Source organism: Humulus lupulus, chromosome 4 (genome assembly GCF_963169125.1).
Source record: "Humulus lupulus chromosome 4, drHumLupu1.1, whole genome shotgun sequence".
Lineage (NCBI taxonomy): Eukaryota > Viridiplantae > Streptophyta > Magnoliopsida > Rosales > Cannabaceae > Humulus > Humulus lupulus.
In genome coordinates this window covers 249,420,379-249,443,175 of record NC_084796.1, presented here as the reverse complement: position 1 = coordinate 249,443,175, position 22,797 = coordinate 249,420,379, and the positions used below count along the sequence as shown (strand labels likewise).

The 22,797-nt window shown below is 32.8% G+C and overlaps 3 protein-coding genes and 1 non-coding gene across 6 annotated transcripts; all 4 read right to left on the bottom strand.

Moving 5' to 3' along the window:
* Window positions 1-4,688: 4,688 nt before the first annotated feature.
* Window positions 4,689-10,259, bottom strand: LOC133831674 (protection of telomeres protein 1b-like). 2 transcript variants are annotated; one of them, XM_062262047.1, is made up of 10 exons: window positions 10,068-10,259; window positions 9,352-9,488; window positions 8,705-8,891; window positions 7,992-8,056; window positions 7,751-7,836; window positions 7,146-7,427; window positions 6,974-7,050; window positions 6,800-6,858; window positions 5,775-5,924; window positions 4,689-5,103 (listed from the first exon to the last, which is right to left on the bottom strand). In XM_062262047.1, exons 1-10 carry the CDS (start codon window positions 10,189-10,191, stop codon window positions 4,885-4,887), a joined length of 1,386 nt encoding a protein of 461 aa, XP_062118031.1. In that variant the 5' UTR covers window positions 10,192-10,259; the 3' UTR covers window positions 4,689-4,884. The 2 variants fall into 2 exon arrangements, with proteins under 2 accessions (XP_062118031.1, XP_062118032.1); XM_062262048.1 differs by lacking the exon at window positions 9,352-9,488 and having other exon boundaries at window positions 10,068-10,205.
* Window positions 9,779-9,886, bottom strand: LOC133833326 (small nucleolar RNA snoR113). The gene has a single exon (XR_009892714.1). It is a non-coding gene; the product is annotated as a small nucleolar RNA snoR113 (small nucleolar RNA).
* A 1,707-nt stretch (window positions 10,260-11,966) lies between the features above and the next one.
* On the bottom strand, window positions 11,967-14,825 carry LOC133831673 (phenylacetaldehyde reductase-like). The gene is made up of 6 exons (XM_062262046.1): window positions 14,638-14,825; window positions 14,261-14,430; window positions 13,232-13,423; window positions 12,906-13,068; window positions 12,325-12,511; window positions 11,967-12,235 (listed from the first exon to the last, which is right to left on the bottom strand). Exons 1-6 carry the CDS (start codon window positions 14,756-14,758, stop codon window positions 12,091-12,093), a joined length of 978 nt encoding a protein of 325 aa, XP_062118030.1. The 5' UTR covers window positions 14,759-14,825; the 3' UTR covers window positions 11,967-12,090.
* A 951-nt stretch (window positions 14,826-15,776) lies between these two features.
* Window positions 15,777-20,470, bottom strand: LOC133831672 (zinc finger protein VAR3, chloroplastic). Of its 2 annotated transcripts, XM_062262044.1 has the most exons (7): window positions 20,034-20,469; window positions 19,596-19,713; window positions 19,018-19,364; window positions 18,612-18,728; window positions 17,226-17,342; window positions 16,492-16,590; window positions 15,777-16,404 (listed from the first exon to the last, which is right to left on the bottom strand). In XM_062262044.1, the coding sequence occupies exons 1-7, from the start codon at window positions 20,402-20,404 to the stop codon at window positions 16,290-16,292; spliced, it is 1,284 nt and encodes a 427-aa protein (XP_062118028.1). In that variant the 5' UTR covers window positions 20,405-20,469; the 3' UTR covers window positions 15,777-16,289. The 2 variants fall into 2 exon arrangements, with proteins under 2 accessions (XP_062118028.1, XP_062118029.1); XM_062262045.1 differs by lacking the exon at window positions 18,612-18,728 and having other exon boundaries at window positions 20,034-20,470.
* Window positions 20,471-22,797: the final 2,327 nt, after the last annotated feature.

Here is a 22,797-nt window from a genome sequence, read left to right as displayed (position 1 = left end):
TCGAACTAGGCCCAGTCTAGTATTGAACTAGACCTAGTCTTGCATCCAACGGATCCAATCTATCAATAAATAGATCTAGTCTGTCATCGAACTGTAAGAAATACTTACTGCGGGATCTTTATTTATTTTCATGCAATTTACATATTATCAAACAAACATGCAAAGTCCTAGAACATGCTTCTATGAAATTGAATATAAATATAGAGTAAAGTAAAAACTTACATTACGCAACGGAATTGGAACAACTCATTCCTTCAATCTCTCTAACCCTTGATTCTTTTCTGTAGCAGAGTATTATCAAGAGATTGAACTAGATCAGCAACACAGTCTTTCTCACCAAGCCTTTGATCAACCTAGAACAAGTGTGAGCTGGTTCTCAACACATGACATAGAGATCTAGAAGAGAAGAAGAAGAATGAGTGGCCAAGAAAGGATTAGAATGTCTAGGTTTTCACTTACCCAGTGAATCAATTAAGACTTCCTTCCTTATGAAAACCATAGATATCATATTCTTTATATATGCAACTTAATTGGCTTTATTTAAATTTAAATTAATTAAAAATAATAAACAAAAAATAAAAGCCTTGGGCTGCCATAAATGGACTTAAGCCCAATCTCTTTATTTTGAATTTAAATCTCAATTGAGCCTAAATTCAAAACTTTTTATTTATTTATTTTTCTTAATTAATTAATTAAATCCTTATTCAAATAAACTAATTATAATTTGAAACTTGATTTAATATTATTTATTTATATTGATACAAATTTATCAATATTAATAAATTTACCCAAAGATTCTATTTTATTCTCTAAATCTCATATTCCTGTAAATTTTTCCAAAATTAACCTAGTCAACTTAAAAAAATCATAATTGATAATTAAATCAATTAATTGAGACATTCTAGATGATTTACTCAAAGGTGATGCGGGGACCATAGATCCATGAAATCAAGCTTCAATAAGTTACCGCGAATTTATTTACAAATAATTTCACTTCCTTATTAATTCATCATGACTCCACTATAGTGATCGCGAAAATATATATACGCACACAATCGATTCAAGTAATAAAATAGTAAGTAGAGTATTGTTCTCACGAAAACTTTTTACCAATTACTAATAATTGTTCTTTTAATTTCTATTTGGCAACCGCAATTTAGATGGATGAATTTTAAAATTATAAATAACGATGAACAAAACTAACTAAATAAAAGGTGAAAATCAATATTAAAAAGACCTAAGGTGTTAATTTCATCAACTTTTCATTCTACTAATTTTATTAATCAGTTCTAAATTTCTTTCTTCCTAATCTAATAGCAGGTTAACATAAATCAATTCCTATTCTTTTTCAAGATATAAGATCTCAACCAATATGCTGGTTTTCTACATCTCTGTGATAACTTAAACATATAGAAGACATTAAGCCTAGAAACCTAATTACTACACAAGTCATACATGTACTTTCGTCCAATATGTAACCTATGTCTATATAACGATAGCATATTCAATCCTCATCTTTTGAATTTTGAATCAAAATCATAAATCAATCAAATATTGATCAAGTATTTATTAGCATTAAACACACATCATATAGATTAGAACAGAGAAGAAAAATCAATAGAACATCATAATTAAATTAGATAGAAATCCAAGTGACTACATTAAACCCTAGATAAAATTGTTTAGTTCATATCAGACATGACTAAATCACCAAAATAATAATTCAAAAACATAAGATTCATAAACTTAAGGAAGAAAGAAAAATATAAAAATGCAGAATAACTAGTCTAAGGATCACAATTAGTCTCTAAAAACGTAATTAAAAACTGACATCATGACCTAATTAAACCTTAAGTATGAATTTATAGTAAAAAAATTACAAAAGTTGTGTTTTTCATATGCGGGTCGCGACTTGGCCTTCTCTAGGTCGCAGCCCGTGTCAATTTTTTAAGCCTTTCGATTCTGTGTAAGTCTTCAAGCGTCGCGACTCAAGCATCTCAAGTCGCGGCCCGTGTCCATTTTTTTCCCTTTGCTGAGCCTCTGACTTTGCCTTGCACCACGACTTATAAGGTCAAGTCGCGACCCTAATTGCTTCCAGCAGCCATGCGTCTCTGACTTGCCTAGAGTTGCGACTTATAAGCCCAAGTCGCGGCTCTAATTCCATTTTTTCTCAAATTAGGTCTTTCAACTCATCTCTTCATCAAAATCTGACTTTTAATCACCCTTAGCATCATTTTGAGTCCAACAACCGCCAAGAGCATCGTTTTTCCACCATTTTATCTTCTTTTTATATTTTTCTCGTGATTCACCGCACCAACCTACAACAAAGACAAATAAAAGCGTAATCTTGCACAAAACACACTTAAAGACTCAAGATTACCACAAAAACACATTCTAAAATGACACTAAAATGAAGTTATCAAACTCCCTCAAACATACTCTTTGTTTGCCCTCGAACAAATGACTCAAAACAAACCTAGACTCTAACAACATGAATTATACAAACAACAACAATTATGCCTCAAAATCATGAATGTTAATCATATAATTCTCAGAAAACTACTCAGCAGTTTATTCAATCTAGAATTTTGATCAAAACACTTCATCAACATATTTTAGTCTACTAACATTTTGGCATATCAAATCATGATCATTAAATAAACATTTTCGAAATCAATTATGCTAACCAAATTTCTTTCCAATCTATCCATTCAAACCAAATAATTCAGTAAGCTCACTTACTTGCTATTCTCCACTAATACAAATCATGATATGCATAAGAATCAATAAGACTTATATAGGCTTGTAATAATGGCTTAGGAAAAGGTAGATGGAAAAGTAATTTTTAAGCTCACGTTACTATAAGCACATGACCAAACTCACCAACTTTACTTTCATAATAATACAATCTCATAATCCCCTTTCTTGATTTTTTCTTTTTCTTTAGAGAGATATAAAATATATATATATATGTATATATATATTTCAATAATAACTACACTCCCCCAAACTTGATTTTTCTATATATTCATATCGGGAGTGTATTGAACCTTTTTTTTTTCAATATATATACTCTCTCTAATTTTTTTTCACTTTTCATTTTCTAAACCCACTAAAATCACAATTAAACCCCATCACACATCAATCCCCATAATTTTTTCTCAATCATATGCTCATAGTATATTAGGGACGGATATATAACCAAGTTTCAAGTTTTAGGCTTAATGATGGTTTAGAACAAAAAGATACACAATTAGGCTCAAAAGGGTAAACAAAGGATTAAGTAATTTAAGGTTGGCAAGAAAAGCTCAAATGGTCCAAATGATAGCCTAAATCATACTCCTAAGCATACGTGATACATTATTTCGCCATAACAAGTAAGCAAGTTCTAGAATCGTAGAAAATAATTTCCACTTTCCATTCATCATTCCACTAACCAATTTTAGCAAGCATAATCAATATAAAAAACATAAATTTAACATCATGTCAAGATATTCAACAAATGTTATCTAAACTAAAATGAACTAACAGAGTGTTCAATCAAGCACACAGGTTTTGTTTTCAGATTTCATTTTCTTTGAATTATACTAAACATTCATTATATTCTCATCGGCATTTGTTGTCAATCATCATTCATGTTGGTACACACTAAAACAAAACTCCAAACACTAACATAACCTAAACAAATCACACAAAACAAAACTAACAGAAAAATAAGCTCACTCCCCCAAACTTAAACTAAACATTGTCCCCAATGTTTAAAAATAAGTAAAGAAAGAAAACTTACCTGGTGCGAATCACTTCAAAATGGTGGTGGATCTGGAAAAGGATGCCAAGGCGGTGGATGAGGGAAATATTGGCGGTCCGCCTCCTGGTTTGACCATCGGTAAACCAACTCATTTGTCTGTCAACCTGAGCTCTATGATAATCATGAAACTCTCCCTAAATAATTGTGAGTATGCTGGTTTTGCCGAATGATATAATCTAGTCTGGCCAAGTGCGGATCCGGTGGAGCCTCAAGTGCCAGATATTGAGGATATTCTTCTCTCCTCTTATTGCGAGATTTTAATGCTATAGAAGTATACGTAATCGCAATTCGTAATAAAACATGTATATTCGGGTATCGTCCCACAGAGACTGATTTATCAATTACCATATAATTAATTTATGATTTCTATTTGGTTAATCGAATATTTGATTTTTAAAATGTAGAAATTAATGCATAAACAAAATAACTACATGCTATATTATATTTTAAATTTTGTATAACTTTTAACATGTGTCAAATTTAACACATTTTTGACACACTATTAAAAGCAACTTTTTTAGAATATACTATATTTTTGCATTGCATCACTAATTTAGTACTACATTAGACATGCTCTGAGATGTTTGAATTTTTTCAAGTCTAAAAGTATGGAAGGAAAGGAGATGAATTTTTTTTTCTTGAAAGGAAAGAAAATGAATGAATTTTCATAGTCTTATTTTTTAGTTGCAAATTAAAGTATTGAAATGAAATTTTAATAATAGGATTCAGCTGAAAGTATTTGGTGTTAGAAACAAGAGAGATGGCTTAAATTAGGGGATTAGAATACTAAAATTTTCCGTTCTTCAATAGTTGTCTAGTGCAAACCAAATCATATTTGGAGCATTAAGGGCAAAGGAAGTGTTGTTTGGCTGCAGAGTCGAGAGAAGATTGGCCAATATTTCAATTCCAAGTTCAAGATTCAATATTAAATTGCACCAATACCTAGTAGTCAAAATTCATTCACACCGACTATGCCTAATGCCCTTGTGATTGATTTTTTTTAGATGAGTATTGTTAACTAAAAACTAACATACTATACAATTTCCAACCAAAATACAAGACAATGACTATCTATCCTAATCAACCACCAATCTAGTGCCAAATATTTGATACTGTCGACTTCCCCAAATATCAGATTTATCCAAATAATAAGATTTCAGGCAACATTGCACCCATGGTGGATTTCTAGCATCATCCTCCACTTGCTTTCCAACATCATTTGTAGCCACTCCAAGCAATGCATTTCGCTTCTTCGTCAGTACATCAATGGCAAGTTGATCACCAAAAAACTTATTCTGCCACAAGTTGAAAATAATACAATCAATTGAAGATAAGAATGGTAAGGGGTAAAATAAGAGTAATGCAGGTGACATTTTTTACATAATAATAATAAAATTGCACAGTCAGCCATATGACTTCAAATGACATATTCTATTTCCAAAAGGAAAAATATATATGTGCAACATTATGTGGTGCAAGATTTTGGTATGAAATATGTGTCCCTAGCAAAATCCAGAAAATAAATAAATAAAAAAATAACATAGAATGCAGTGTGACAAAGAGAAGAATAAGTTTTTCTAATGGCAAAATCATTTTTCAGTGCACTAGAAGTTCCAAATTTTATTTTGTCAGTCTACTGGAGGAGGAGAGCATAATGCAGTCAAAACATGTTCCACATGTGTGTTTTTAACAGAACAATTTCTCTATAGCCAAAAGAAAAGAGCAGAAGAAAGTATAACAGGGGACAACATCAATGGTTCAGTTAACATCCTTGTTATAGAAAAGTGTCAAGATTAAAAATAAAAGTGTAGTCCTGACACAGGCATTGAAAATTACTGTACTCTCAAAAGGGGAAAAAAGTCAAGGCTAAAAGAAGTATCACAGGTATGACCATCGGAAAATAAAAAACAAACACATTGAAACCGTAACATAGGATAGAAGTCAAATAACAGGATCAAGAACTTACACCATCTTCCCCATATAAATATGCATGAATTCTGGCAGTTGGGTCCTCTAAGGTCAGCCTAACTCGGTAAATTCCACGAGAACAGAAATCTTTAGCCTGCCATGGATACAATGCTACTACCCGTACAACACATAGGAACTTAGCTGTAACCTGTCAGTTATGAAATTAATCAAGCAGAAATTATTATTATCATCCTAAGCCAGCTAGTAGCTTACTAAATGTGCAAGGATGCGTTTTTTTAATTCAATAAGTTCATAAGTTGTAAAGGTTTAAAAACTCAGATGTGAGAGCACTAGCAATTACTTAAAAGGTTCCATTATCATCAGTTCAATGGAATGAGTATCATAAAGCTATACATGAACAAAATGAGAAGACAAGTACCAAATCATGATTGAAAATCACAAAAGTTTGGATGTCAGTAATAGTTCCTAGTTAGGATTAGGAACTGTATAATTAAATTGTTTACATGAATGCATAAATGGTGCCATAATGCCAATAAAGACATTATAAAACTAAGTAATGCATTGCAGAACTAGTTGATAGATAGACATAACTAGTCTTGTATACTGTTATTGATTAAGATTAAGTTTAATTCTATTATGAAAAAATAGAATTTTATACAGTTTTAATTTCCTAGAATAGTTTCCTAATTAAGCCAGAACTTGTTATTTTGTTTATCTATAAAATAGGCTCTTGGCCATGCGAATTATTTGTAACACGATAGAATAAAAAAAATCAGATTGTCTAAAACTGTTATCTTTCTCTCTGGTTCTTGGTCATTTCTGTCCATGTCTACTTCTCTCCCTAAATTATCCTCTTCTATTGCTCATTCTTTTTTCTTTCTTGGTTCTGCATCAGTAAGGAGGTTTAATTCCAATATCACATTCAATTAAAATGTTCAAAAAAACTGATCTATGGTTTATTACTTGATATTTTATATAGGAAATTCTAGAATGTGCTCAAAGAATCAGATAGTGGGATAAGAAAACTTGAGAGCTACCAAATAAAATAATAAAATATGATACCTCTGGATAGGTAAGAACATCCATTAAAGTAACAAATGGTACATCTTTGTAGTCAACCTCTGCACAACGACGGAACAAGTAAACACATCATCATCTCTTCAGAATAATTTTCAAATAATGAATGGTAAGCATAAATAAATATACATATATAATTAACAAACTGAAAATTAAAACCCGTTATAGGAGAAGTCCACGGAAAGCTCCAGTATGGATTTCGCCCATATCTCATACCTAACCGCTCATTATATAACCTGAAATAGTTATTGCACAAAACTTTATTTATGGAAGTGTGTGGAACAATCAAACAAAACATGTCATCGGTAATTTCTTGGTAAAAGCATGTAACCTTTGGCGCTCTAATACAAGACGGTCCCTGTCATGAGTATATCTAAACTTTGTTGAAGGTGTAAATGAACCATGCCATAATCCTCCATTTACCTTACAATATACATTGACAAACTTCATCCACTTCCCAACATGTAGCAAGTGAAGGCCATGCTTCTTAGTACCTTGGTCAAACACCACCCTCAAGACAGATCCGAGAGCAGGAAAAGTACCTAATATATCTCTTGACAAATGCAATAGTTCTGGTTGTAGGGGAAGAGGATTGTTCCTTTCATCTTCTAGCCTGAGGTTTTACTATTTACGTCATTAATGACTAATGACATAAGTGAAACAATAAGATACAGCAATTCATCTAAATCTAAGATGAACAAATAGCTGAAGTTTTATTTTTTGGTGGATACACACCAAACCCACTTAAGCTAGCTTCAAATGGCAAAAAATAATCACAGTTCAAGTGGTGACATCTCCATGTTTCCAATAATTGACATGATCATTGTTTTTAATTTAAAACACAAACACACAATAAGTTCACCTTGTGAACTAATACAGCCAACTATCAAGCTCACCGGAATTTAAGAGCAAGAACAGATGTTAAGTAACACTAACCTCGTAGGAATACTACTTGGTTGGGTATCAGTTCCATCCCAAAGGAAGGTCATCCATTCACCTTTAAACTCTTGGACATGAATTACCTTGAGATAGCATAAGAAGGGTGAAAGTTGATCAGAAACTGAGTTAGTACATACAAATTTGAAAATAAGAAGTTAAAGCAAAAAATATCAATAAAAGTATTGTTCAAACTGAGTACAATAATATACACTAATAATACTAAAAATCAGCAAATTACCTTGCAGGCCAAATCAACAAATCTACGTTCCTTGAGTTCTCTCACCAATGAGAAGTTTTTTGAATCTATTATATGCATGTAAGAATATGTCAGGTTCAGATATCTATTATATAATTAGTAAAACCAGATAAGGCGTGGCCGGTAAAAAAAGTTAAAATACATAATTGTCCGTCTTATTGAAACAAAACTTCTACACTTTATTTATTTATGTTTTCATTTGTTTTCAAATTCTTTGATGACAATAAGTCAATATCTATTTTCATGTGTTCCCATCCAGGAATTTTTTTTATACTTTTGTTGGCAATACTAAGCTTGAACATGCGTGTTCAGCTGATACAAACATCTACCAATAAATAAAGGTCGGCTAATATGGAAAATTGTCAATATCAGCATAACTTTTCTGTACAAATATTTAGAGACCTGCAAGCCCCTAGGGCTCTAGTAGACCTATGTATGAATGTGTGTGGTTTGTATAAGAGAACCTGATTCAACCAGATATTTGTCCCTTAGAGTCCATTATTTTCCTTTAAAGAAAATTTTAAGGGAAAGCTCCTAGAAAGGCCAACTCACTCAACTATATTAAATGTTTAGAGTTCAATTTCAACTATTAATGTGTCTCAATCATGAATTTTTCATTAGCAACTTACATAATTTAGAAATTAAACTAAAAATATGGCTAATGTTATGATTGTGTACCACATAATTGAGACTACCTTCATCAATCTGAAAATCAATAAACCAATTTCTCAGGCCTGCTATGAACTTCTTGTCTAGGTCTCTCTGGATAAATTTCAGATGAGTTTGATAAGGAACATATTCGCCACCTTTTCCATCATATACAGCAAAGGTAGAGGACTTCTTATTAAAAACAGCATATACTTCTCCACCATGAGTTTTCATCTGTAAGAACAGAACTCATGTTCAAATACACCACACTTTAAACAAAAACATCTATTCGAATCTGTAAAATTTCTATTCTACGGAAGAATGTCTTCCTCAACTTATATTTCTTTTGCTCATTCCACTAAGTCAAATGGAATGTAGGTAAGTGCACCAGATTTTCCTTTTCGGAAATTTGATGATTTAAAACATACGAATCCTTCTGAAATGGTAAGAATATCTGCACATTCACGATTACTTTTATTGTATTCCTGTATGAACAGCATCTTCATTGTATAGCAGATGCATATTTAGAACCAGTCTGTTGAAAAACACCTTCTAAAATATAAAATATGCTCTTCCCTCTTCTTTGTTTCCTTTTTTATTAGCAATCAGATCACTATTGTGGTTAAAAGCTACAACCATTTGTGATAACAAGCAAAAAACAAATCTGAAAGACAGAATTACTACGATTTAATACCATAACATTGGAAAGCTGAATTATATCTCCAAATGAGGCTATAAGAGGAAGCATTCCAAAATGCTCAGCAAACATATTAACAGGAAGCCCAGGTTTCTGATACGATTCATCAACAATCTTTACTGTGCAGAAACAATCTGCAAAATCATCACACAACACAAATCGAACAAACATACATACATTACAGACGAAAGGTACAAATCATTATGACACATAAAACAATGTAAGACCCAGCAAAAGCAAAACAAAAGAGCATTGCTATGAGGCACCATATGGACATGGTAACCAAACCCGACGCTTGATTTCGGGCTCGCATATTCTATATGTGGCATATTAAATTGCACCAATGACGGTATCGCCAACATTGAGTGCTGGGCAACAATGCAATATTCAAAACAAAAACAAAAAGAGAAGTCCAAAACATTGAGTGGCTCAGATAAAAACCTTTGCTGCAAAAACATTCATCATTCTACTACCGACCGACTATGGCGGAGGCAGCAGCCGTAAGTCCGGCCTTTTTTTGTCATCATTGCCAGAAAACAGAAAATCCCATCCCATTTTTCAATCCAAATACGTTTGATTGCATTCACAAAAAACATATGAAAAATCGAAACTGTTCTAACTTAAAACAACTCATTTCGCTATTACAATATCTAAAGAAATCATACGAAAAACAAACCTTGAAAAAGCTATCTAAACAGAGAGATAGAGAGTACCAGTTCCTCTAGTTCCCTTAGGGAAACCACACTCGATGATAACGCCAATCAAGTTAACTTTTTGATTAATAGAAGCAATGGCGTCCTTTAATTCAAGAAACTTATAGTCATCTCTCTCCCCCATTTCTCTCTCTCTCTCTCTCTAAACCCTAATTTCTTCTTCTAGGGTTTTGCAGAAACGTAAAACGTCTTTTTCACTCCATGGAGGGAAATAGAGGGAGTATTTATAAAAGCTTTTTGTATTTATTTTACTAATCCTTGTACTTCTTGGTAATTATAATGTTATTATTAAGTTTTAGAATAAATAAAAAATTTGCCCAAATTTTTATAATTCCTCGAGTACGTTTTTTAAATATGATACTTCCGTTAGTTTTTGCACTATGTAGCTAATAGAACACTGATTTAGTATTTTGGGTGCCTCACCAGTGCTATGTATGTAATTTTAGGGAAAAACTACGGTGATGACAGTGATTTGTCGACATTGGTGCTGATAAAAGTTAGTTTCGGCATGTGAATAGTTAAAAATCATAATTTTTCATTATCACAATGTATATTGTAATCATTTAAAACATCACACAAATTTTCAAGAAATTCTGAATAATTTATAATGTCGAAAACAATATTTAAATAGTCGAATTTTCCACACGTGCCCGTTTTTTAGTGCATGTGTTCAGCGCGTTTAAAATTCGTGCAGAATGTCTTGATATGCATACGATGGTAGTGAAAAATGTCGAGTTATCATAATGTAAGTTTGTTTTGATTTAGTTTATTTTAGTTATGTTGCCTTAGTTTATAGCTTATTGAAGTTAGTTATGGCTTCCATTATGAGGACAACTAGGGTTGATAAGATCTTTAGAAGGAAAGAAGTCTTACTCAAGATGATTAGCAAGATATAGGACATTAAGATGGAACCAAATGATAAAAGAAATGAACGGAAGTGTGATCAACCACGTCATCATGGTTAATGTGCATATCCAAAGCAACGTGAGTGTTACTATTTGACATTTTAAGGTATCCAACACCACATGAGGTGGCACCTATGGTTGGGTAATGTTACTCGATAATATTTATTAAATTCAAATGTGTGAGACCTGATATTAGATTACACCAATAGCGATATGTCATCTGTTTGTGGTGTTGGGCACTAATGATGCCCTTTAGCAATTCTCAAAGCAATATGCATAGGTGGTTTGTAGACCCATGCAAAGATGTATAGGGCACTTAAGTCAGTGACTCATTCACCTATTATCCAAGGTAGTCTTGATAGACTATAGAAGATAATTATAAAATAATCAAACAGAGGGTAATTAATGTTTGTGAGTTAGTTAGTTAGAAAGAACATTTTCAAATTCATAGAAGGGTTCTCCCATTGTTTGGGATAAGAATTTTGAATTGACTTTAAAAGAAGAAAGCTATTTTTGGTCCTATTTGGCTGAATTTTTACTTCTATTTTTAGCTTTTCAAGAAGCTCTTCCTCAGAAAGTTACTAAAGCTAGCTTCTTTTAAAATAGTTTTTTAAAAGTAAAAGCTGAAACACATTAGTTAACAAACCAACAACAAAAGTATTTTTGGAGCTTCAGAAACCCAAAAGTAGCTTTTAAAAGCCCAACCAACCAGAGTCTTTGTAACACTAGAGGGTAGTTATAAAAAAAATCTCAATGGATGTAAGTTATACCTTTGGGGGACCCACAATAAAACTTGTGTTTACTTCTTTGACCATTCATTGGCTTTCCCAAACACACAAAAGACCCATTTTAACCAAATATAATAATATTTGATGAAATTCTAATGGTATGATTTATTTTATAATAACTTGTTTTTCTTTTAAAACAAATCAAACAACTTTACTATTTTAGTGTTAAAAAAAAGTAATGTGTTATTTAAAATACTAAATTCACTTTGTTATTACATCCACAAATAAACACAATCCACTACTTTTTATAACAATACAACATTAATTTGACTTTAGAAAGTTTTACTAGAATTAATTGGTTTCAAAGATTGTTTGTCAATTTCTTTGACTTCAGACATTAAGGAAACCTTTCTCCTTTAGGGTTTCAATGGTGTCCCTCAAGATTACTTCCAATGAAGTGAACTCAATACCCAACTTTCTCACTTTCTCATTTGATATTTGATAGGTTGGAGCTAGAGGTTTATCATCTTCACACCTTCAAATAATAAACAAAGATTAATGAACTTCATAGCTTAAGAGGATCAATTTAAAAGGTAAGAAAAATTGAGATCTAAGATAACTTACCTTTTTGGAATGCTTAAAGTTGGGTAGAGTTGTTTCAAAATATTCAAAACTTCATAAACATGCACAACATGTCCAACTACACAATATCTCCCACTAGCATTAGCAACTTCAAATGCTTGAATATGTGCCAATGCAACATCTTTAAGATGTACAAATCTATGGACCGCGTTAGGGAAAGTTTGTGCACCTACACTCGAAAGTAAAATAAAATGGTCATCAGAATTGTTCGACAATGAAAAAGAAAAACAAGAACACATAGATTTTACGTAGAAACCCTTTCGAGGAAAAATTATGAACAGAAAAGAGAAAAATCCACTATGTCAAAATCATTAGTACAAAATACGAATTCCATTCACCAAAAAATGTCGCACCACAGATATTTCGGACGAGATCAAATAGAATTCGGGTCACAAACACAACAAGAATATAACATGAAACCATTCTATAGGGCTTCATAGTTTTCTAATAGATTTTACTAATCATTAAGCAGCTACATGAGAAACAGATTGTCATGCAGACTATTTCCAAAGAATCAAAGTTAATATATAATGCACAACAAAGAATCAGTTGCTGAAATGTACCATTTAATAGATTGTGAACAAACTCCATAGTGACATTAAGGGTTGGTGGTAACATGGGACCCATCACAAACCCAGGATTGATGGACACCAGATCAATCCCATTTTCTTCTGCGAATTTCCAAGCAGCTTCTTCAGCTAAGGTTTTTGAAAGCATATACCAAAGCTGGGGCAATGAAATTAGATTAGTGTTTGTTATAACAGTTCAAAGATCAAGATTACAAGGGATCAACCAGGGCCGACCCTAGACTAAGGCAGAATATAATAGTGTATTTATGCGAACGAGCGCATCAAAACTAACTTATGGTAATCTTAAATTGTTTGCAGACCTTTGATTTCTCACAGAATGCAGGATCCGAAAACCATGTCTCGTCGATTACCACATCTGGCGTCAAAGGTTTCCCATTGAACGAAACTGCGGACATGGAAGATGTGAAAACCACTCTCTTTAGAGAAGGGACTTTTACACATGATCTTAGAACATTCAGTGTTCCTTTCAATGCTGGATCAATTAGTTCAGCCTGAAAAAATGTGGGGTTAAAGAATCTCAGAATACCCAAAATGAAAGTTTTATGATTAAGCCATTGAAACTCTTGTGACAAAAGGAGTCTCAATCACCTAAAGTAGAATCTGTCAAGTTCAATTATGCTCTTTTTTTTAAAGATCAATATGTTTTCTCATGAACCCACAACATAATGAATTGAATTGAGAATCTTAAGAAGATTTCAAAACTAATGCAATAGGAAAGAAAAGTAGAAACTGTTAGAATTTTTGGTTTGCATTAAACATCAATTCACATCAGCAAAGTTACGTTTTTCTTCCAGTCTTGTCTATCATTTCACCAGATGAGTCTGCGTTTATTTCTGGTATTTTTTTAAGTTAGATGACAGTTGTAAAACCCCTTATAAATAAGTCTTATTATCTCAGTTGTTTAAAGGGTGATACGGGAACAGATTTCATTTGTAAAAATAGGAGCTTTTTCAGAGAGAGAGCTTGAGAGAGAAACACTTGGGTCTTGGGTGAGAGATTTCTTTGTATATGGTCAAGTGTACTTGGGGTTTTGTTTGGGTTCAAGGCATTGTAATCTATCAAGTGTAGAAGTTCTCTAGTGGTGACAAGTTGTAATCTTCATTGCTGTTTCATAGTGCAGAGAAGAACATCCCAAGGGGAGTTCAAAGAGGATGTAGGCTCAAGTTATTTGAGCTGAACCTGTTCATTTTATTGTTTTTCTTGCTGATTTTTCTATTGAAATTTATGTATATTGTGTCTATTGGTTTGTTGCTTTTGTGTTTGTAGACGAAGCTGGGTGTGAGGAAGGTGAATTCCCTAACAGAAACTTTAGGAGTATAGAAACGAACCTGAGGATCAGTGGTTGTGTGAAATGCAGGTGAAGCTGTATGAAAAACACCTTCGCAGCCCTCAACCACAGAATCAAAGGACCCTTCTTCCAATAAATCAGCTTTAAACAACTGAAGCCTTTCCTTTGCTCCATCAAGCAACAACAAATGTTCTGTTTTCTTTAAATCATCTATACAAATACACAAATCTAGTCAGGAAAATTCAACAATTACTTGAAAATTCAACCGACCCATCAAAAGAATAGAACTGAAGATTATCTTTACCAAAACAAAAGACTTATCTATCTACGACTTAAACCCTTTTGAGATTCTATCAAATTTCAGCTGAAATGGGTTCATAATTTGAAAGCCAAGAGAGAAAAAGAATAGTTACTTACTTGGGTGACGAACAGAGGCTTTGACAGTGTAACCACGTTGTAGCAAGAGCTTGATTAGATATGATGCTATGAAACCAGAAGCTCCTGTCACACACACCACCTTAGTCTTTGCTCCACTCATCTTCTTGCTTGAGAAGGACCTTGTTAAGTAGTGATTACTATACTATGTAAGGTTTTAAATATCCACTAGACTTATATATAGGAATATTTGTATATTTAAAAAGATGGGTTTTGTTTGTTTTTTCTTTTCTTGAAATATGAGAGCCTGCATCATACCAATACGATAAAAACAATATGTGAATGATGATTAGTAATCAGATTGTATGTTTGGTTTGGTATATGTTTTCTGTTATTAGAAAATGTTTTCTGTTATTAGAAAGTGGTTTAGAAGTAGAATGTGGTTTATGATAAAAAATATGAGGTTCCGTCTCAAAACTGATTGGTGATGAGTGGTGTAACTTATACTCTTATAAATTGTTGAATATACACACTTTCTGGTGTGATCTTTTCTCTAACATTTTTTGAGAAAAAATATTAATTATTGGGCACTATGTAGTAGGATAATAATGAGTAATCATATATGTACTCAAAATATATATACAAACATTACATTGACAGTTTAGTCTAATCAGTCATATTTATTAAAAATGATACTGTTTTAAAAATCAGTCACACATAATTGTGTGTAATGTTTGAATGCACGTATCATTACTCGAACAATAATAATGTGAACAGAATAAAAAAACGAGAATCACAAGAAGTTAGATTGCATTTATTTTATTATTTTCACAACAAAACTGCCCAATTTTTTCTTAAAAAAGACCAATATTAAATATTTCGTTGGATTTAACAATCATTGTACAAAGCTCTACTTGTGTCAACTATGCTAACAAGGATAAGTGCCAAAACAACCACTTTCGAGGACAGATGAAAAAATTTCAACTTATTAAATTAAAGTGACAAGTGATAAATATTTTTATTTAGAAGGGGGTGGAAAAAGAAAAAATTGAGATTGTAATAAAACTTGCATTTTTGACTTGGCCCCTTGATAGAAAATTTAGGTAAAACGTTCTTGACAGTGAAAAATCATATGAGCCCAACTCTGATGATGACTTATTGAACAGGTTTAGCACAGGCTCTTTGTTCTTTACAGTTTGGAGTTTTTCCATTACAATATAGTTCATCTAGTTCATCTGGTTTTTCCATTATACAAAGTTGTGAGCTGTAGGTAGGAACCCAAAAATTGGAATCTAAAACAAAAGTTTCAAGTGCCGGTTTTACCAGCTAATTTCAAACAGTTTTAAGTACAAAAATTGAATTGGAAAGAAATTACAATTTATAATAGCCCAAAAATGTGCTCACGCTGAACATGAACATAAAGTTACTGAAATTTTTATGCTATATTGAGTCTAAATTCACCTTGTCAATTCTTATGGAAGACATTTTGTGCCGTCGCAGTTCTCTCAGTTGTAGTCTTGTAGAAGCAATAAAAGCACCAACAGCTACGCTAAACCAGCAGTTTCTTGTGGAGGGGGACTCGAGCCTGATGTGTCGTGAATAAAACCTAATGATCATTGTAAGTAACAATAGCTTAACACTGCCTCGTTAACGTCACCCAACTGTGTTTGGGCATCAGTAGAAGTACACAAAAGCTAGCGAGGGCGCCTCCAAATATTCTCCTGGTACTCGCTACTTGCGGCTTCTTTAGGGCGGTCACACTTGCACTTCAGGCAGGCTGTGTTTCTTCTATAATTCAAGAAATCACATCTACAATACCAAATAAAGAATACATTGTATCAGTTCAGTAAAGTTATATGTCAAACATAAAGAGAAAAGAGAAAGAGAGATACTCACGAGGGACATTCCCACTCCCCAGGATTTAACAGTCTCTTGGGCCGTGACTCAAGACAACGTAGACATTTTGCATTGCTTGCGAAATTCATGAACTCACACCTGTTGGCAAAATCCAAGTTGTAAGGAAAAATCATATTTCAAACATAGGTAAAGTAAGAATGACATAATAGCAGATAATCCTTGAGCTAAAGTTCGGTGCTCTTTTGTCCCTTTTACCGTGATAAAAAATAAAAAACTCTGCCATTGGCAAATCTGGGATCTTATGTGGAAAGACCATGGTTAAAACTTCAGTATGCTTAAATTACAGAAGCAAATTTTCAGTTGCTTTAGGAAGAATGGGAAAACAAGTAGCAACACTGGACACTTCTATTCTCATATTTTTTATAAAAAGAGTTAAACAATCCCTGATAAGAATGTAATTAGGGGAAAGAAATTCAACTTGAACTTTTCATCTCCAAGTGTACTTTCTCTCACAATTTCAAAGATTAATATCAAGCTCTCTCTTGAAACTTGCGCTTTTGCAAATAGAATTTATGGGAATGAAGCAATGGAAAAATGAAAAGCAAAACTTATTCAGTAACAGTCTTCCTTATGACCAATTACTCCAATGGAATGGAAAGCTAGCTGAAACTTCACATGCCAAATGTACTTTTCCTTGCATACTTTTTTATGATTAATATCAGGCTTTTTTTCCCCCTTAGATTAGAAGGACACAATAAAAAAAGGAAACTCACTTTGGACAATTCCAATCACCTTTCTTCATTTCAATATCACTTCCTCCAGACTTCTTTGGTCCCTCAGCTTTGCACTTCAGGCAGCGGATATTTCTAGCAAAATTGGTGAAATTGCATCTGCAGCACATCAAAGGGAATCAACCATGAGTTTAGGCAAAAACAAAAGTGAAAAAGGGAGCTTAAGAAATAGAAAAATTGAAGAAACTGTAACTGTGGCACATCAAAAGGGCATCCATTCCAAGATTGAATTAAATATATACAAAAACTATACATAGGATCACACTGTGTGAATTGTAAAACAGGGGTGAAAAAAAAAGTTGAAAGAATGTATAATAGGGGTAGTTTAACTCAGCAGTATCCGAACTATAAACAGCAAAGACTTCTACAATCGCTTTCTTATACTTAACTTTCAGCGTTCAGCATAATTTTCCATTATAAGGACAAGCCTTATCATATTGGTATAGTGGACATTTCAACTTTCAATACCTAGTTGACTTCTGAGATAGATTAAAACCTATTAATAGCATGACTACTGTGGAATCCTTTTTGTAGTAACCCATGATTGATATGCAAGTACCTAGGAGAGACTCAAATCTCAAATCTTGTGGGAGCAAACCACATGCCCGACCATTTGAGCTACCTTCTTAGGTCCATTTGAGCTACCCCTCTTAGGTTGATTGATATTAAGAAGTAGTATTTCAAATATAATGTTACTCATTGACATTTTTGTAAAGCAAAAAAAAAAAAAAAACTCTCTTCTTACCCCTTCTCATAAATACATTTTCTCTTGAACCCTAAATTCAAAGTGAGATGATTGATTCAAAATATTATGGTCAATGAATGGTATTTATTTATTTTTTACTGTATGCTACTATATGATTCTTAACAAGTTATAAATGCATATAATATATGAACAATAAATCATTAAAGACAATGCTGCCCTAACCCCTAATTTGGGGCAAAAAATCAAAATTGGAAATAAAACTTAAGAAAAGAAAGAAAAGACATGGCCAAAAAGAAAGAGATCTATGGGGCATAGAAGACAAAAAAGAGTTAGTTCATAGATATCAATAGATTATTTAATTTTTTTTTATGAAAGTGGTGAGAAGAAGAAAGTGGAGAGGACACGTGGAAAGAAGCAACAAGAAAGAAAGATAGGTGTGGTAAGAAGAGTAGATAGAAAACTATACTAATGGGCATTTTTAGGGAAAATTTGCAGTAATAAAAATAAAACTTACTTTAAAATTTGAATGAAAGTGTAATATCCTTCAACTTATTTATACTTAATCTAATATTCTCAATGTAAAAAGTTCTGGGATGAATCCTATGAAATATAATCCATGGGTATCTAATTTCACTGAACCATTATGGGCAGCGGGTACTTACTCGGGACAGCTCCAATCTCCTTTCTTTATTTCAAACTCGCTTTTGCCAGCACTTTTAGGACCATCATGCTTGCATTTTAGGCAACGTAAATTTTTGGAGAAGTTCATAAAATTGCAACTAAAAAAGAAAAAGGAAGGCATTAGCCAATGGACTTAAACTTGATGGAATTGCTTGCTATAAATAAGTATGTGGACTCAAAGAGTAAAAGGCAAAAGGAAAAAACAAACAAAAACAATTTGACAGGAGTACCCTTTATCCCTGACCCCGTTGCCATAATAATACTGATAAAAGTTAACATCCTAGGAATTTAGTAATAAATCATTCAATACTTTATATTTTAATTTAGAGTAAGGAAAAAATTATTAAAGAAACAGAAAATTAAAAGTATGTCACTTAATGAACTTACTTAGGACATATCCAATCTCCTCTCTTCATTTCAACGTTATTGGACATATCATCATCTGTCAAACTCAACGATTTTTCTTTCTGCTTCGGAACTTTGGCAGCAGGCTTTGGAAGTGACGGATCAACCGACGTTTCACTGAGCTCAAGCAACTCCGAAAGTAGTTTTCTTGCGGATGATTCAACAAGCTCTCTACCTACAGGTTTTTCACCCCCTGAGATAACAATTGGATCTAGAGCATAAAAGAGCAATACACGCACTATATCCACTGTCCGGGCATCTGCTTCAAATTCCTTCAATATTGTATAAGCTCTATCACAGGAACCTCGTAGATTGCAAGCACTACAAACCTGAATCCAAGAAAATACTAAATAATTCAGAAAGAGATGTTACAATTTTCCTGACTTTTACCTCTCCAAGTCCAAACCATGAAACTTCCACTCGAAAATTAAATGTATATTAAGGCTGGCCATACATAATACTAGGGTATCAACAAGTTTTTGTATCACATAAACTTGAGCACATGGCTTCTTTTCTCAAAACTTAAATGCTAAAAGATTACAAAGAGGAAAATCACATACATCCCCTTCATCGAGTCTGACATAGGCTCTCAATCTTTTAGCTGAATTAACAGCTTTCCTTAGCAGATTAGGACATCCACTTCCAACAATCACCTCAATATCTTTCGTCGACAATGATCTACATATGTAACATTAGCCCACAAAAAAAAAAGTTAATCCTTTGTATATTTATAATGTTAAACCATGAAAATGCTCCCAAGATAACTAGTAAAAGCCCATGAAAGTGTGCTTGTGTTGGTGTTCAGCTCAAACAAACAACCACACGAGATGAAGAAAACAGATTTCACAGTTGGCTGACTCAGTTTCACACACACTTGTATGTATATACAAACATTGACCAAATATACGAAAAATTGAGACAAAGTATGAATAAAGTTGAGTTTTTGTCTCGTATTTTCTCGGCAACCAAACAAACAAAGAAAGAAAGAGATAATTTACTTGAGAACATCGTAACGGTCACGAGCGAAGCTGAGACATGGGTCTTTCAAAAGGTTCATATTCTTGTAAAGACTGTCAGCCTCATCTTCAGCAAGGGTTTCGCTGAAGTAACCCTTGGTGGTCAATCGGTCGACGAAGGCCGTCCATTCGGGCCAGGGGTGACGAGAGTCTTCGGCGCCGTCTAAGGCGGTGACAGTATCAACGGCAGCGGAGGAACAGTAGCTACTACTGGTGGGGAAGCGCAAGGATTGGGATTGTGAAGGAATAAAAGGTTTCGCCGAGTAGATAATGGAAGGGTGTAGTTGGGATGGAGCTTTGTGGCCACGGAAGAGTGCAGTACCCAACTGTAAGAATTTCGAAGCAGACGCCATTGTTGCTTAGGTGAGAGAGAACATGAGAAAAGATTAGAGAGAGAGAGAGGGTTTTAGGAGATATGGACAAGGGTTTTGAGAGGGAATAGGAAAAATATCATGGAGGAGTGTGAAGAACACGCGCTCCGACAAAGAAAGAAAAATAAAATTAGGGCTTCTTGGCAAAATCATTTTGCACTCTAGATTAGTTTTAATAATTCTTTGCAAAATAATATTTCATAATTTAGACAGGTAATCAAAAATTTAGAGAGGTAGTCAAAAAATTTAGACAGGTGGTCGAAAATTTTGACAGCTGATCAAAAAATTTAGACAACTAGTCGAAAAATTTTGACAACTGGTCGAATTTTAGACAAAGACCAGAGACCATTTTGCAAAAAATTATCAAACGTAGGCCAGAGTGCAAAATCACTAAAAAAAAAAAAAAAAAAAAAAGCTATTTTCACCAATTATCAAACGTAGGCCAGAATGCAAAATCACTTAAAAAAAATAGACTATTTTCACCAATTTCCCATAAAATAATAATAATAATAATACCGTATTTATTAGTTGGTCCTTGTTTATCAAACTTATTACAATTTAGTCCTACTATTTCTTTTCTTTTTCTTGATAGAGAAAATACTAACTTGGATCTTAAAATGAGGAAAGTGTTTTATTTTTGTATAAATGAAAAAACAAATCCTAAAATGGGTGATTTCCCTTTTTTTTTCTTTTTCTTTTTCAACAAGAAACAAAGTAATAGAAAAAAAGTTTAAATAATCTAAAAAAAAAACTCATATTTCAATGAATTAACTCACCCCTCAAAGCTCAAACATATCATATTTTTTTTCTTAGTAATGTGATTCATCTCTACTTTGTAAATATACTTTTCAATATTAATTTACTTCTTACTAATTTTTTTCAAATTGTTTATATGTATATATATATATATATATGAATAATTCTGCTTAAATTTTAGCTAAGTAGCATTGTGGCTTTTGTTTTGAGGGTTAAGAATAATTATATATATAATAATTAAATTAATATTTAATGTAGTGGATATGTATTTTGTTTCTTTCATTTTTTATTTTTTAGAAATCTTACTTTTTTATTTTGGTTATTGGATTGTAATAAGACTTGTGATGTGTTTAAGTTTTCTTAAAAATATATATATATATATATAAATGTGTTCTTCACTAAAATCTATCAAATAATACTTTTATCCGGTTTATATAAATTTGTATATTTTCTATTTTATTCTTAATTTGATTTTCTATTAATCTATACTATAAATAAATTTCTTAATGTATCAAAATACAAATATAAATTGAAGCGTGAAAGAGTTTAGAGTTTAGAATGGTCGTGCCTCATCATGGAGCATGTCAAGAGTGCAACAAAAAAGAAACAAAAATCAAAACAAGAAGTTAACCTAAAAACATAAATAAAACACACATTTACCAATAATTGATGAGAGCGATCAAGGGCCATGGTAAATAGGATCCTCAAGAAGGATTTCATCCACTTTAGCAGTTTTCAATTCTAAAAATGGTTTCAATTTTTGTCCATTCACTTTGAATACATTACCATTATTAGGATTTTCAATTTCAATGGCTCCATGTGAAAAAACAGTGCGAACAATGTATGGACCTACCCACCTAGAGCGTAACTTCCCCGGGAAGAGATGCAAACGAGAATTGTATAAAAGAACTTTTTGACCGGGAGAGAAATCTTTTCGCAAAATGTTTTTGTCATGGTAAATCTTCATTCGATCCTTATATTTTTTGGAATAGTCATATGCATCATGCCTAAGCTCTTCTAACTCATTTAATTGAAGCTTTCTTCTCTCACCCGCTTTGTCTAATGAAAAATTCAATTGCTTAATCGCCCAATAGGCTCTATGTTCTAGCTCAGCGGGTAAATGACATGCCTTTCCATACACAAGTCTATAGGGAGACATTCCAATGGGTGTTTTGTATGCAGTCCTATATGCCCATAATGCATCAATGAGTCTTAAGGACTAATCTTTCCTAGTTGGATTGACAGTTTTCTCTAAGATGTGCTTGATTTCCCTATTTGATATTTCGACTTGACCACTAGTTTGTGGGTGATAAGGTGTAGTGACTTTATGTGTAATACCATATTGTTTTATTAAATGCTCAAAAGATCTATTACAAAAGTGTGTACCGTTATCACTAATGATAGCACGTGGTGAGCCAAAACGGGAGAAAATATTTTCTTTCAAAAACTTAAGCACAACTTTATGGTCATTTGTGTGGCATGCAACAGCTTCAACCCATTTAGACACATAATCAATACCAACAAGAATGTACAAGTTACCAAAAGAGTTAGGAAATGGACCCATAAAATCAATGCCCCAAACATCAAATATTTCAACAATAAGGATAGGATTCAAAGGC

Bases quoted from the DNA above. Each gene is read 5' to 3' on its own strand.
- LOC133831674 (XM_062262047.1), bottom strand. From the start codon at position 10,191: ATGGGGGAGAGAGATGACTATAAGTTTCTTGAATTAAAGGACGCCATT. The intron at 8,057-8,704 runs GTAGTCTCAATT...TGCATATAATAG, and splicing joins TGATTTTCAGATTGATGAAG to ATTCAAAAAACTTCTCATTG. The intron at 5,925-6,799 runs GTATCATATTTT...CATAACTGACAG, and splicing joins ATGTTCTTACCTATCCAGAG to GTTACAGCTAAGTTCCTATG.
- LOC133831673 (XM_062262046.1), bottom strand. From the start codon at position 14,758: ATGAGTGGAGCAAAGACTAAGGTGGTGTGTGTGACAGGAGCTTCTGGT. The intron at 13,069-13,231 runs GTCTGCAAACAA...TCATTGCCCCAG, and splicing joins CATTCTGTGAGAAATCAAAG to CTTTGGTATATGCTTTCAAA. The intron at 12,512-12,905 runs GTACATTTCAGC...TTTCGAGTGTAG, and splicing joins TGTTCACAATCTATTAAATG to GTGCACAAACTTTCCCTAAC.
- LOC133831672 (XM_062262044.1), bottom strand. From the start codon at position 20,404: ATGGCGTCTGCTTCGAAATTCTTACAGTTGGGTACTGCACTCTTCCGT. The intron at 17,343-18,611 runs GTAAGTACCCGC...GATGTGCTGCAG, and splicing joins GGAGATTGGAGCTGTCCCGA to ATGCAATTTCACCAATTTTG. The intron at 16,405-16,491 runs GTGAGTATCTCT...TTGGTATTGTAG, and splicing joins GGGGAGTGGGAATGTCCCTC to ATGTGATTTCTTGAATTATA.